A 13,385-nucleotide genomic window follows, 5' to 3' on the forward strand; every position below is an offset into this window, starting at 1 on the left:
GAATGCCATATTGCATTTGCCAAGCCCCTGACATGCCAAAATAGCAAAACCAAACCTTCAACCCCCAAGTAACTCCATTTTGGAAACTAGACCCCCTCAAGGAATTCATCTAGGGGTGTATTGAGCATTTTAAACCTACACGCAATTCATAAAATTATATAACATTTAGATGTGAAAACAACAAATTAATTTTTTTTCAACTAAAATACTGTTTTGGCACTAAATGTATAATTTCCACGAGGCGTAATAGGAGAACATGGATCCCATGGTTTGTTACACAATTTTTACTGAATGTGGCAGCACCCCATATGTGGTTGAACACTACTGTTTGAGCACACAGCAGAGATCGGATGGGAAGGAGCGCTACTTGGCTTTTAGAACACAGATTCCATTTGAATAGATTGTAGTTGAGCACCACTAGCTGAGCGAGCCCCTGAGGTGTCAGATCAACAGAAAGCCACACAAGTGACCCCATATTGGAATTTTCACTGCTTAAGGATTTCATTTAGGTGTGTAGTGACTATTTTGACAGAATTTTATAACATTAGAATGTGTAAATACAATAATTGCATTTTTACCACTAAAATTGTATACAGTATTTAATGCAAATTTGTCAGTTACATAAGGGTTAATAGGTGAAAGTGGACCCCACAATTTTTTGTACAATTTCTTCCGTGGTGATGCCCCATATGTTCTCAGTAACTACTGTTAGGCCACACATCAGGGCTGAGAAGGAATGAGCGCTATTTGGATTTAGAGAACAGATTTTGCTAGAATAGTTTGTGTGCAACATTTGTGGAGCCCCAAAGGTGCCAGAACAGCAGAAAAACCCCAAAGTGACCCCCATTGTAGACATTGCACCAGTCAATGAATTCATCTATGGCTCCAGTGACTATTTTGAAACATCCACACCAGGCTTCATTCTGGGTAATTACAAATATGCTAGTTTAGTGCTCATACACTGTGTCCCCATAATGTGTAGCGCCCCTATATATTGCAACAGCCCCCATATATTGTGCTCAGCTTGTGCTTCTGAAGATATGCACCTCGTAAATTAATTAATTAAGTTAACTATGCTCTCCCCGCTACAATAATGCCAAACATGTGGTAGCTCACTGTGGTTTAAGCACAGTGGGGTTCAAAAGTTGGGGGAATTTGGATTTTGGAGTGCAGATTTCACTGGATGATTTTATTTGGGGGAAATGGAGGTGTTGGAGACATGTCACTTTTCCAGAGTCTTTGTTCTATAAGTAATTTGGGAACCCTTATATTTCCAGTGACATATGACGGACCTGAGTGGGAGATGGTTTTGTGTGGGATAAATTAGTTTTTATTGATAATATTTTGGAGTACATAATATTTTTTGATCGCTTGCATTATAAGGCTGGATCACATTATTGTGTTCTATCCCAAGCACTTCTTACATCGGGGTTTCCGTGTAAATGTCACAAAAAAGCGATTCAGACGAAACCCGCGACAGAACCACTCACTATAATGAGGCAGATAGAGACATTTCGAACTCCGTTTAGCGTCTGCTCACTGGTATCCATCTTTTTAGGCGTTCACAGAACTGTTGTCTACCACACCTGTGTGCAAGAAAGACATGTAAAATGATGGGACACCGGCACAGCTATTTGCAGCTATGATGGGTAACTTACTTTCTACTTTTTTGGCATAGTGTGTTCTATCATGTCATTATGTTATGCTACCAGGGGATGTGATATCATGCTGTATCGTGCGATAGTGACTGAATCTCCATTATGGGTATAGTTCAATACTACTAGGGCAGCTATTGCTGCTGATTAGCTATTTATTATTAGGTTTAATACTCTTTTTTGGCTGTAAGTCAGTTATCCAGCATTAGCTTTATATATCCGTCTTGGCAGCATATAAGAGATACACCACACATATATATATATGCTATAAAAACATCTTTCTGCTGTACTTATGCTGTGCTAGCACTTAGCTTGGATCTATCCGTGGAATCACCTCAAGTTATATACACTGGTATATGTGCTATTTTTTGCTTTGTGCTTTTTGGTTTTTATCTTTTATATGTGATGTACTATTGATAATAAAGTTTGTTTCATATTTTGGTATACTAGATCAGACTCCGTTTTCTCCTTATTTATATATGATCTTTTGAGTCGTTTGTTCTATATTCACAACATGCAATTTAGCATGTGTAAGCAAATGTTTGCTGGGTAACTTTTGTACCTTTTTCAATATACATAAAAATGCGTTTGGGACTAATTTTGCAATTGTCGTTTTGACCATGCGGCGACCAGCGTACAACGCAGCTTGTAGCATTTTTTTTTTCCCGCATCGTCAAAACGACGCATGCGGAAGCATCCGCATACTGCAGCACGACATGCATGCCTAATGTTAATGATAGGTACACAGGCAGCATGCCGGCCGCATGGGGAAATAGGCGGAGCTAGCGGCGGAGGTGCGGCCGAGGGTGGGGCTTCACGGAGGAAGTCCGCAGCCCTCCGCAGCTGCTACAAACGCTAGTGTGAAACTAGCCTTAAAGAACCTAGCTATCCAGTGATTGCTGGCTAAATTACTATTGTATAGTGCCCCTAGAGCCGACACTTGAACCCTGAGAGTGCTTGTGGCTAGACCCATTTTTAACCCTCTCTGCAAAAATTCCAAAACTTGGTTAATACAGACCATTTGGTCAATCTGTGCTCCCGAGACTGCCAAGAATTTTTTCCAAATTCTGACAAATATTTGTTGTAGAAACCTTCCTACTCTTTAGTAATATATTTACAAGATTTCGAGAAAACCACTTCCCCCTTAGTAATAAAATTTCACGCCTCTAGATGTAAATTGGCCACTCGTGGATGGAGAATTGGACCCTGGGAGAGGAGATCTGGTATTTCTGGAAGAAACCAAGGCTGGGAAATGGACATCTTCCTCAGCCAGCGAAACCATGGTCTTCTGGGCCAGAACGGGGCTACCAGGATTACCCGGGCCCTGTCCTCCCGTATCTTCCTCAGAACTATCGGAATTAAGTGTAGTGGGGGAAAGGCATAAGCGAGATTGAAGTGCCATGAGATTAGGAGAGCGTCCACTGCATACGGATTCTCTCTGGGGTTTCTCTTGGTTGGCAAAAAGATCTATGTCACAATTGAACGATCTGATTGAAGACGGTCTGATTTAGCGTCCAATCTCCTTGTTCGAGTTTGTTGCGGCTTAGGTAGTCGGCCATGATATTGTGCTTTCCTTTTATATGAAGAGCCATAAGAGATAGTAGATAAACTTCGGCCATCTGAAAGATACGATCCGCGACCTCCATTAATGAACCGGACAGAGTACCTCCTTGATGGTTAATGTACGCTACAGTTACCTGGTTGTCTGAGAAAAGCCTGACAAGCCCGGAAGGCAACATTCCTGCCCTCTAGAGTCTAGGACAAGACCAAGAAACTCCTGTACTTCTAAGGGCTGCAAACGGGATTTTTTTAAATTAATAATCCACCCCAAATTCTGTAAAGCCGATGTTACCTTCCCCAATTGGGTTGTGCAGTGTGATTTTGAGTGTCCCACAATCAATAGGTCATCAATGTAGGGGATTATTAATACATTCTAGTCATGTAGGTGTGCCATGACTTCTACCATTATTTTAGTGAAGACTCGGGGGGGTGACCACAACCCCAAAGGGGAGTGCTCGGAATTGAAAGTGTTCTACTGCACCATTCAGTGAAACTGCTACTCTTAGAAATTGTTGGTGGTCTGTGTGTATTGGGACATGATAATTGGCGTCTTTCAGATCTAAGACTACCATGAAGCAATTGTTAAACCGTAATTTTATTGCTGTCTTTACAGACTCCATTTTGAAAGAATGGACCAGCAGAAATTTATTTAGGCCCTTCAAATTAATGACGGTACGAAAGGAGCCGTCAGGTTTTTTGATTAGAAAGAGGAAGGGGGGGAGAACCCCTTACCTCTCTGTACCGCAGGAACTTTAATCAAAACTCCTTTTTGTTGAAGTTCCCGGACTTCAGACTACTGAGCCAATTGTTCTGCGGAAGAAGAACGAATGTGTGTTAGACGTAATTTGTCCTGAGGTATCCTCTGGAACTCAAATTTTATACCAGTTTCAATAATACTGAGAATCCATGGGCTATTGGAAATCTTCAACCAGGCAGGGTAAAAGGCTGAAAGCCTGCCCCCCACCTGGTCCGGCAGTCATTGTGGTTTCCTATAGTCCCAAGAGGTATTAAAAATATACCCTCTACCTTTCTTCCTGTTAGGCCTCTTTCACACTTCCGTCTTTCATACCCCGTCATAATGCGTCGTTTTGTGAAAAAACGTATCCTGCGAATTTGCCCACAGGATGCGTTTTTTTCTCATAGACTTGTATTAGCGACGTATCGAGAGGCATGGCCACGCGTTTCGTCCGTCGTGCACTGGATCCGTCGGAATTTGGCGACACGTCGTCTGGAAAAAACGTACAATGAAACGTTTTTTGTCTGCGTCAGGAAAACGTGCCACGACGGATCCTGCGACATACGTCGTTGGCTAGAATGTTAGCCTAAGGACGCAGGATCCGTCGTGGTACGTTGTATGACGGATTCCAGCGCTGGAATCCGTTTTTTTACAGTGAGCATGCTCCAAATCTGTATTTAGTAGCCAATTGGCCAGAGAGCCCCAAATCTATATAAACCTGGCCTGTGGCTTCATTCCTCAATGTGCCAGCAAGACTCCTGCCAGCCAGCAAGACTCCTGCCAGCTAGCCAGAGGACTACCAGCCACAGACCTACCAGCCAGCGGCCAGCCAGCCAGCGTCCTGACAGCAAGAGGACTACCAGCCAGCCAGCGTCCAGCCATTATTTTCCAGTAGCCAATCACATTTGGGAGACTCCCATTTGTAGGCATGGAAAACGGATCCGTCAAAAAACGGATGAAATGGATGGGAAAAACGGATAAAACGGATGCAACGGATGCAGTTTTTCGACGGAACCGTCTAGCGGATCTGTCGAAAAACTGGATGCGTTGCATCCGTTTTACACTATTTTTGACGAATCCGTCAATACGTCAAATCGACGCATTATGACGGTTCATCAAGTACTGGGCCAAACAAATGCACCCCCTCACAGGGAATGCCACATAGCTTTGATCTGGCCTGTATATCTCCTGGCCAACATTTTAGCCATAAGGCTATACGAGCTGTATTAGAAAGGGCTGAAGACCTGGCTGTCAATTTAACAGAATCCGCCGACAAATCTGAAAGGAAAGCTGCCTCCTGGATTATAGGCAGGGAGGATAGGATCTCATTCCTGGGAACCTTGTTTTTAAGCTGATCCTCTAGGCGGTCAAGCCACACCATTAGTGATCGTGCCGTGCAAGTGGCCGCAATTGCTGGCCTTAGGGATCCCGCCGATGTTTCCCAAGTACCCTTAAGAAAAATGTCAGCCTTTCTGTCTAGTGGGTATTTTAAACTTCCTAAGTCCTCAAATGGAAGGGAGGTTCTTTTGTACACCTTGGCTACCGCCGCGTCCAGTTTCAGGGTTTTATCCCATGAGGATGATGCTTCTTCCTCGAATGGGTACCTTCTCTTAAATGCTAGGGATCCCGCTGATGTTTCCCAAGTACCCTTAAAAAAAAAGTCAGCCTTTCTGTCTAGTGAGTCTTTTAAACTTCCTAAGTCCTCAAATGGAAGGGAGGTTCTTTTGCACGCCTTGGCTACCGCCGCGTACAGTTTCGGGGTTTTATCCCATGAGGATGATGCTTCTTCCTCGAATGGGTACCTTCTCTTAAATGCTGGTGGAAGTGAACCCTTTCATTCGGGCTTTTTCCATTCCCTTGTAATTAACGTGTTTATTTTATTGATCACAGGGAAGGATCTTCGAGATTTCCAATCTAACCTTTTGAACATTATGTCCTGCATGGACCACTCTGACTGGGGTTCCACATTCCCCATTGTATTGTTTACCGCCTTGACAAGCCAATTAACTCTATCCACTGGTAAACAGGAATGGAATACGGAAAAAACCATACAAAAAATAATATGAATACTAATAACATAACACAATACAAAAACAATAACAATTCCAACATGTAAGCAGGAGGAGAGCCAACCAGTACACTAAAGGGTAGGGCACATAACCATAATATGATCTAGGTAAGTATTAGCAGTCCATGAGGGTCACCTGTGCTCTCATATGAGAGAAGTGTCTATCAAGGACTGACGCCTTATATCACATGATACATCATTATGGCCCAGTACATGTATATCGCCAAGGCAATAGCAACTCACCCATAGTGGATCAGGGTACGTGTGCGACCTACCCGCTGCCCCTAAGGGCACATATGAGAGCACAGGTGACCCTCATGGACTGCTAATACTTACCTAGATCATATTATGGTTATGTGCCCTACCCTTTAGTGTACTGGTTGGCTCTCCTCCTGCTTACATGTTGGAATTGTTATTGTTTTTGTATTGTGTTATGTTATTAGTATTCATATTATTTTTTGTATGGTTTTTTCCGTATTCCATTAATAAAATGTTGTGACTTCTTATTTTAGTGTCTATGCTCCCTTTTTCCGCTAGTATATAATATGTCCCATTGGGAGTGATACTCCTATAGACTTGCTTTGATATTGGGAGAGCAATATCTGATTTTTTGAATATGCTCTCGGCCACTTATAATACATGCTTATTGATTATTGTATGCATTGGTAAACAGGAATGACCTGATTCAGAGTCTATGGACGAAGAAGATGATGGGAACGAGTCTGAGCTTAGTTCACCCGAGTCCGATACCAAATCTGAAACTGGAGATCTGATTTCTTTCCCTTTTTTAAAATCTGTTTTCTGGGATAGGGACTTAATTGAACCCCTGATTTCTTGTCTGACCATGTCCCTCAGGCTGGAAGTAAGGTCAGGGGTCTCCTCCGCTATTAAGTGCTGTATGCAAGGTTTGCACAACCTTCTTTCGTGACCATCTGGGAGCAGTTCCCCGCACTCGGCACACTCCCTGTGTTTAGCTTTAGCAGAACACTTTCTCCCCTAATAAGGAGAGAGGGAACATATGGAGGAACAGTACATCACCAAGTGAACTTTCACGTAGATCACTTACCCATGACGTGCAGTGAGTGGTACCGTAATTTGTGGGGGGGTCCTTTCTAGCCGGTGATGCCTTACAGCTTGAGGACTTGTTTGGTCTTGACTTCTGAGTGCTTTTAAATCCACCAGCGCGACTACTGCCACTAGATCGTCGCTGGGAGATAACAGGTGACCTGCCCGGTACTATGATTAATGTTGGAGAGCCTCCCCCTCCCAAGACCGCGCCCCCAGCTGACAATATGGACCCCTCAAAAGCTCGGTCGCATACCCTGCCATCCACGGCCCCCAGGGCTCACACCGCCCGGATCACCTGGCTTTGGATGCCCAGGGAGACACAATCAGTCGTCGCGGCTCTACCGCGCATGCCCGGCCGCATCATCAGGTCGCGTTGCCGGCCGCGTCATCAGGAGCCGCCCCTTCCGGCCATGGGCAACGAAACAATGTGCCACCGAGCATGCCGGTCGTCACCCGGACCGATGCGCACGCCGCCACCGGGACCCGACCAGCCCCTGGAAGGCCCCCGCCAGGCACAGTCTCAGAAGGTGGGCTCCCCCGCATATACTTACCGGATACCTGCAACGATGGGTCACCAAGAAGAGAGCACTTCCCCTGAAGGCTGCTTTTCTCTGCTGACACCTACACCAGCAGTTCCCCTGCCGTGTGGTGCTCCCAGCATCCTGGACAGACCGAGGTAGGGGACCCCCGCTAACTGAACCGGCCTGCCAGGACTGGGCTTTCTTCTTTTCTTCGACCTTCTTCATAAGGCATGTCTGAAGAGGTTCCCCTGTCAGGAACAGGAAACCAACTGATGCGGGAGAGAGGTGCCGCCCTTTTATATCTGTAGGTTTCCTGTCCCTGAAGGGCGGATCCCCTCTCTAGTGGTGCTGTCATGGCGACTGAATAAAGAATAGTTCTTATTTTTATTTGTTACGCTGTTCCTCATGCGGCATAAGTGATTAGATTACCTTATTCTTCAAGTCGGTGCGATTACAGCAATACTAAACTTATAAATTGGGTTTTTTAATGTTTTACTGCTGTCACACAGTAAACATACTTTAAAAAAAATAAAATAAAGTAAAAATACATATGTGTGTGTATATATATATATATATATATATATATATATATATATATATATATATATATATACACACACACACACACACACATATTATATATATATATATATATATATATATATATATATATATATATATATATATATATATATATATATTTATTATTTTCTTGCCATATTCTGAGAGCTAAAACGTATTCATTCATCCCTTTTTATTTGATGAATTATTCAGTTAAGGGCTTATAGGAAATTCAGCTCCACACATAGCGGCAGGTAACACTTCACCAAGTTGAGTGCTAGGTATCAAGTCTTGATAAGGGTGAAGGTTATTTATGGTTCCATAAATCTTGACCTCTGAGCCTGTTGCTAAAGTTTAATCTACCTGGGGATCTCTCTGTAAGGATAAACTGTGCCTGTTCTTAGAAAATAGCTTCACATTAAAATGAAGTAAAAAAAAAAAAAACTCCCAGGCTCAATTTAGCATTTTTGGTCTCTATTTAAAAGGCACTAAATATAGCTCTGATTCACCGTGATCAGTGTTGTTCATACCGGTCTTGAGGAGGAGGCGTGCTGCCATTAGAGGCGCATGATTCATTAAGGCCCCTTTCACACATCAGTTTTTTGCCATCAGTCGCAACCCGTCGAATTTGGAAAGAAACGTATCTGGCGACTGATGCCGCCGGATCCGTTTTTATCTCATAGACTTGTATTAGCCTCACGTTTCATCCATCATTTGCCGGATCCGTCGAAAATAGTTTGTCCGACAGCCAGAGACAACGGACATAGTAACGTTTTTTTTCTACGTTGAAAAAACGGACAGTGACGGATCCGTCGCTGTCCGTTGTTTGTTAGAATGGAAGCCTATGGTGCTGGATCCGTCAAATGACGGGATCCGGCGACGGATTGTGTTTTTTTAACTGAGCATGCTTCGATCCAATTAGCCAGATCCGCTAGTCGGATCCATCGAAAAAACGAATCCATCGCATCAGTTTTTCACAATCTGCGACGGATCCATTGATCCGTTGAGCCAACGGATTGTGACTGACGGCAAAAAATTGATGTGTGAAAGGGGCCTAAGCAATACACAACACTTGTCTGACAAGTGTACTGAGCCTCACCACAAATCTTACTCTGTCACACCTTTACCAGATTCGCACTTTTGGAAGAGCTGAACGAAACTTGCATAAAATTGCTTTAAAGAGTCACACAACTTTTACGCAACTCCATGTTGCGCAAAACTTATGCAACTTTTCATGGATTTTGGTGCCCTGCTGGCATGGCCCATAGCTCAATCACTGTTCCATCCCTTCAATTACAACCTTCGACACTTTCCCTTATGGGAATTGACAACGCTCGTTTTGGAGCACTGCTTGAATTGAATTCTTATCCCTGCACACATTGCCACTGCAGGACCCAAGTGCACACATAGTGTCAGTGTGTATGCTCTCTGATCTCTCGCACAAACGAACACAAAGTAGCATACGGCCAATGGTGACCGGAGATCAGAATGCGTCCACTCTGACACTGCAGGGGGAACACACAGTATGGGAGCATTCTTATCCCCCTTTACTTTCTGCATCAGCTGCCGCAAACAGGAGTATGGGCAATGAGAAAGCACCTACATAATGACAAAGTGTGCACTCTGCATATTCAGGGTCATTGTGTGCAGGGCTGAATATTCAATTCAGTCAGTGCTCTAAAGCGAGTGCGGTCAAGCAACTTAAGGGGAGATGGGGGGGATTGTAATTGAAAGTTCGGAACATTTTACTGAACCCTGGGCTCAGTATTTTTATCTAACAGGTAAGATCTACAGTAAAAGCACTACGACGTATGTTAGGGCTATATAAAAAATAAAAGATTAAGATTATTGGGTTTTTTTAAACACATAAAAAAAATCTATTAGCATAATAAAGACAAAAGAACATACATATAACAAGTACAAAAAACCATAATATTTAAGTATCATGTAGTCAAATACAACAAAATAGAGTCGCCAATAACTACAGAACAAAAATGGGAAAAACGTAATGTAGACAGTGTGCAGTTTTGCAGCACAGCACCTTGCATTCTGTACTCAGACCGATGAGGAGGTAAATTCCAGACTGGACCAGGGAAAGCAAGTGGATGTTGTCATATAGACTTTTCAAATGCGTTTGATACGGTTATAATTAAAAGGTTGGTATAAAAAAAGGGAAAAACGAAACTACGGGAAAATATGTGTAACTGGGTTAACAACTGCCTCAGTGATAGAAAACAAAGGGTGGTTATTAATGGAACACACTTGGATTGCGTAGTTAACAGTTAACAGTGGGGTACACAGGGGTTATTTTTAACATATGTTCTTTATAACATTTATGAATGACGTTGTAGGGGGCACACAGAGTAGAATTACAACATTTACAAATGATACTAAACTCTGCAAAGTAATCTATACAGTATAATGGCCACAAAAAGTGCTCCATACAGTATTACAGCCCCATATAGTCCTCCATACAGTATAATGGCCCCACATAGTGCTCCATACAGTATAAAGGCCCCACATAGTGCTCCATACAGTATAAAGGCCCCACATAGTGCTCCATACAGTATAATGGCCACACATTGGGTCTCGCTGAGCATATGGAGCACTGAGAGGATGATGATGTCCCTACCCAGCACCTGTGAATAGCAAGAACTTTACTGCTATTCACAGTCGCCACACCAAGATTTGGGGAATGTAGACTACATTGGAGCTTTCTGGGAAAATGTGTACAAATAAATTGGTGAACAAGGGAGTGTCTAATGTCTATTTCTGTATTTTTATGTTTTTCAGGTATCCACTTGTGGACTACCATAGGATTGGATTACTGCGGACCTGCATGGGATTTTCTACATTTTTTTTCAATAAACTGTTTAACGAGGGATAGTGTTGGGGAGTCTTTATTGAAATAAAAGTATTTTTTCCCTGTGTAGGTTTTTTATTACCAAGTTAATAAACAGGGTGTCTGATAGACACCTCTCCATTACTATCACACAAGCTAGATGGCATCTGTGATTTTTGACAAATCACACCTGACATCAACACCAACTACCATTACCCCGATTGCCACCACACCAGGGAAATTGGGAAGAGCCAGGAAAAGCACCAGAATTGGCGAATCTAATGTGATGCACCAATTTTGGGGTGGCTGTGGGCTGGTATTTTTAAGCTGGGAAGGGCCCAATATCAAAGGACTTTCCCAGCCTGATAATATAAGCCTGCAGCCGTCTGCTTTACCTTTGCAGGTTATCAAAAATTGTGGGGAACCCCATATAATTTTTTTCATTTATTAGGTTAACACATGTACAGTAAACTACACATTCAAGGCACTAACTACATACGGTATATCATGGATATCCATCTGTAATGTAGCCATCTACTCCAAATCTATCTATATATTTGTACATCTAATCTGCAAATTGCCTCTTCTGAGAAAAAGAGGACTTAAACTCTACAGCGCCACCTATTGGAAGTAGCGATCCTACAAGTCACAATCAACCCTTTAACGAGTCGTACAATATGACTTAGGATAAAAGCCAAATCAGTATCTCAATTCGCAGACACGGTGTTTCGGGCTGTTGGCCCTCGTCAGTGCGAAGCATGAGAACTGATTTGGCTAGGTGAGAGGCTCTGGACATGGGGTCTAAGGGGTATCGTTTCTCCTTATGGAGAGTGACATACCATCTCTGGCTTGTCAAGGTAAGGAGGCTTATTTGCCGTACAATGCTCCTCTGGGAATTTAAATATGCAAATTGCCTCTTCTGAGAAAAAGAGGACTTAAACTCTACAGCGCCACCTATTGGAAGTAGCGATCCTACAAGTCACAATCAACCCTTTAACGAGTCGTACAATATGACTTAGGATAAAAGCCAAATCAGTATCTCAATTCGCAGACACGGTACATCTAATCTAACATACCAAAGAGAGATAAAAACGTAAGGAAAACTGCAAGTGAACTGAGGTGGGGGATTCATGCAGAAATTCAGCCTGAACAAACAATGATTGTGGGAACATACCCTGAATGTGGTCAGCAATGCATTAGTATTCCTTAGTTTAGTAAATCAGCCCCATTATCTGTAGCTGTTCAATGCTTTGGAGACTAGAAGAGAGCCCTAAAAAGTATATTCCTCCTATTAGCTCTTTATTTCCGTACTATGCGTTTATATAAATGCTTTCTCTAAACCAGACAATCTTTTTACCATGACATTGTTTTACTACTCACAAAAGCTACAGGAACAATGATCTCTAATCCAACATCATATTCTATCATATTCTATCTATCATTCTAACAAGGCCACTAGGAAAATTGACTATAACTTTACGTTCACTCTATGGGACCTGTTACGGTAATTAAATAAAGCGTACCTTTTAGCAGAAATGTCATGTCTTCTCAGTCACCTGCAGAGTAAAAGCACAGACAGTGCATGTTAATCTTTAATCAGTGGGAGAAAGCCTTATCTAAACTCTAACCTACATGAATCTGGTCTTCAGTCTCTGTGAGACTTATGTGTTAGGTCGGTTTTAACAGCTGCATTATCGCCACATTTTATTATCCATACTACATCTACAACAATGAGAATCCAAGAGCAACTTAGGTGAAATCTCCATAGAATCCTATGTTGATTTAAAGGCGTTGTCCTGTTTCAGAAAACGATTCTCCATATGTTCAGTTTGTAGTAAAATAATCTGGGCATTTACCGTATTTATCCTCCCATGGTCCATTGCTACGTCACCACTGCTGCCCCTGTCTGTGAGGTTTTGCCACAATGATGACGTAACAGCGCTTTAGCCAATAAACTGATGTAGGCCGTGAGCGCAGTGATTAGCTGCAGCAGTGTCGCTGTGATATCTCCGATGCGGCGGAGGAGATACAGAACTGGACTCAGGGAGGGGTTTAGCTCCCAACGTCCCGGATTCGGTGGGACTGTCCCGATTTGAGGGCTCAGTTCCGTGTCTAGTCACATCTCAGCTGTTCTCCCGGCTTCTATACTCACTTCTCCGACATGTTAATCACTCCCGTATCTCCTCCTTAGGGGGCGAGGCAGATTCTCTCTGCTGAGCACATAAATTAAATTCTATTATATTCTTCTCCCTCCTATGATCGGGTTTCCCTGGGAATCATACTCGCATCTCAATGTTAGCAGGGTGTTGCTTTACCAGTGAGGTAACTCACAATGATGGAGATGGGAGAATTTGGTTATCTTGTTTTCTATATA

General features: G+C 42.8%; 1 protein-coding gene across 3 annotated transcripts in view; it reads right to left on the bottom strand.

The window, feature by feature from the left end:
• The window catches only part of SERHL2 (serine hydrolase like 2), a 208,508-nt gene that overhangs the window by 164,433 nt on the left and 30,690 nt on the right, over nt 1–13,385 (bottom strand). For all 3 annotated transcript variants that reach the window (XM_077277341.1, XM_077277342.1, XM_077277340.1), the window contains exon 2: nt 12,535–12,567. In XM_077277341.1, coding sequence (XP_077133456.1) covers nt 12,535–12,553 — 19 coding nt within the window. In that variant the 5' untranslated portion in view covers nt 12,554–12,567. The remainder of the gene's footprint in view (nt 1–12,534; nt 12,568–13,385) is intronic.

This window comes from Ranitomeya variabilis, chromosome 8 (assembly GCF_051348905.1).
Source record: "Ranitomeya variabilis isolate aRanVar5 chromosome 8, aRanVar5.hap1, whole genome shotgun sequence".
NCBI lineage: Eukaryota > Metazoa > Chordata > Amphibia > Anura > Dendrobatidae > Ranitomeya > Ranitomeya variabilis.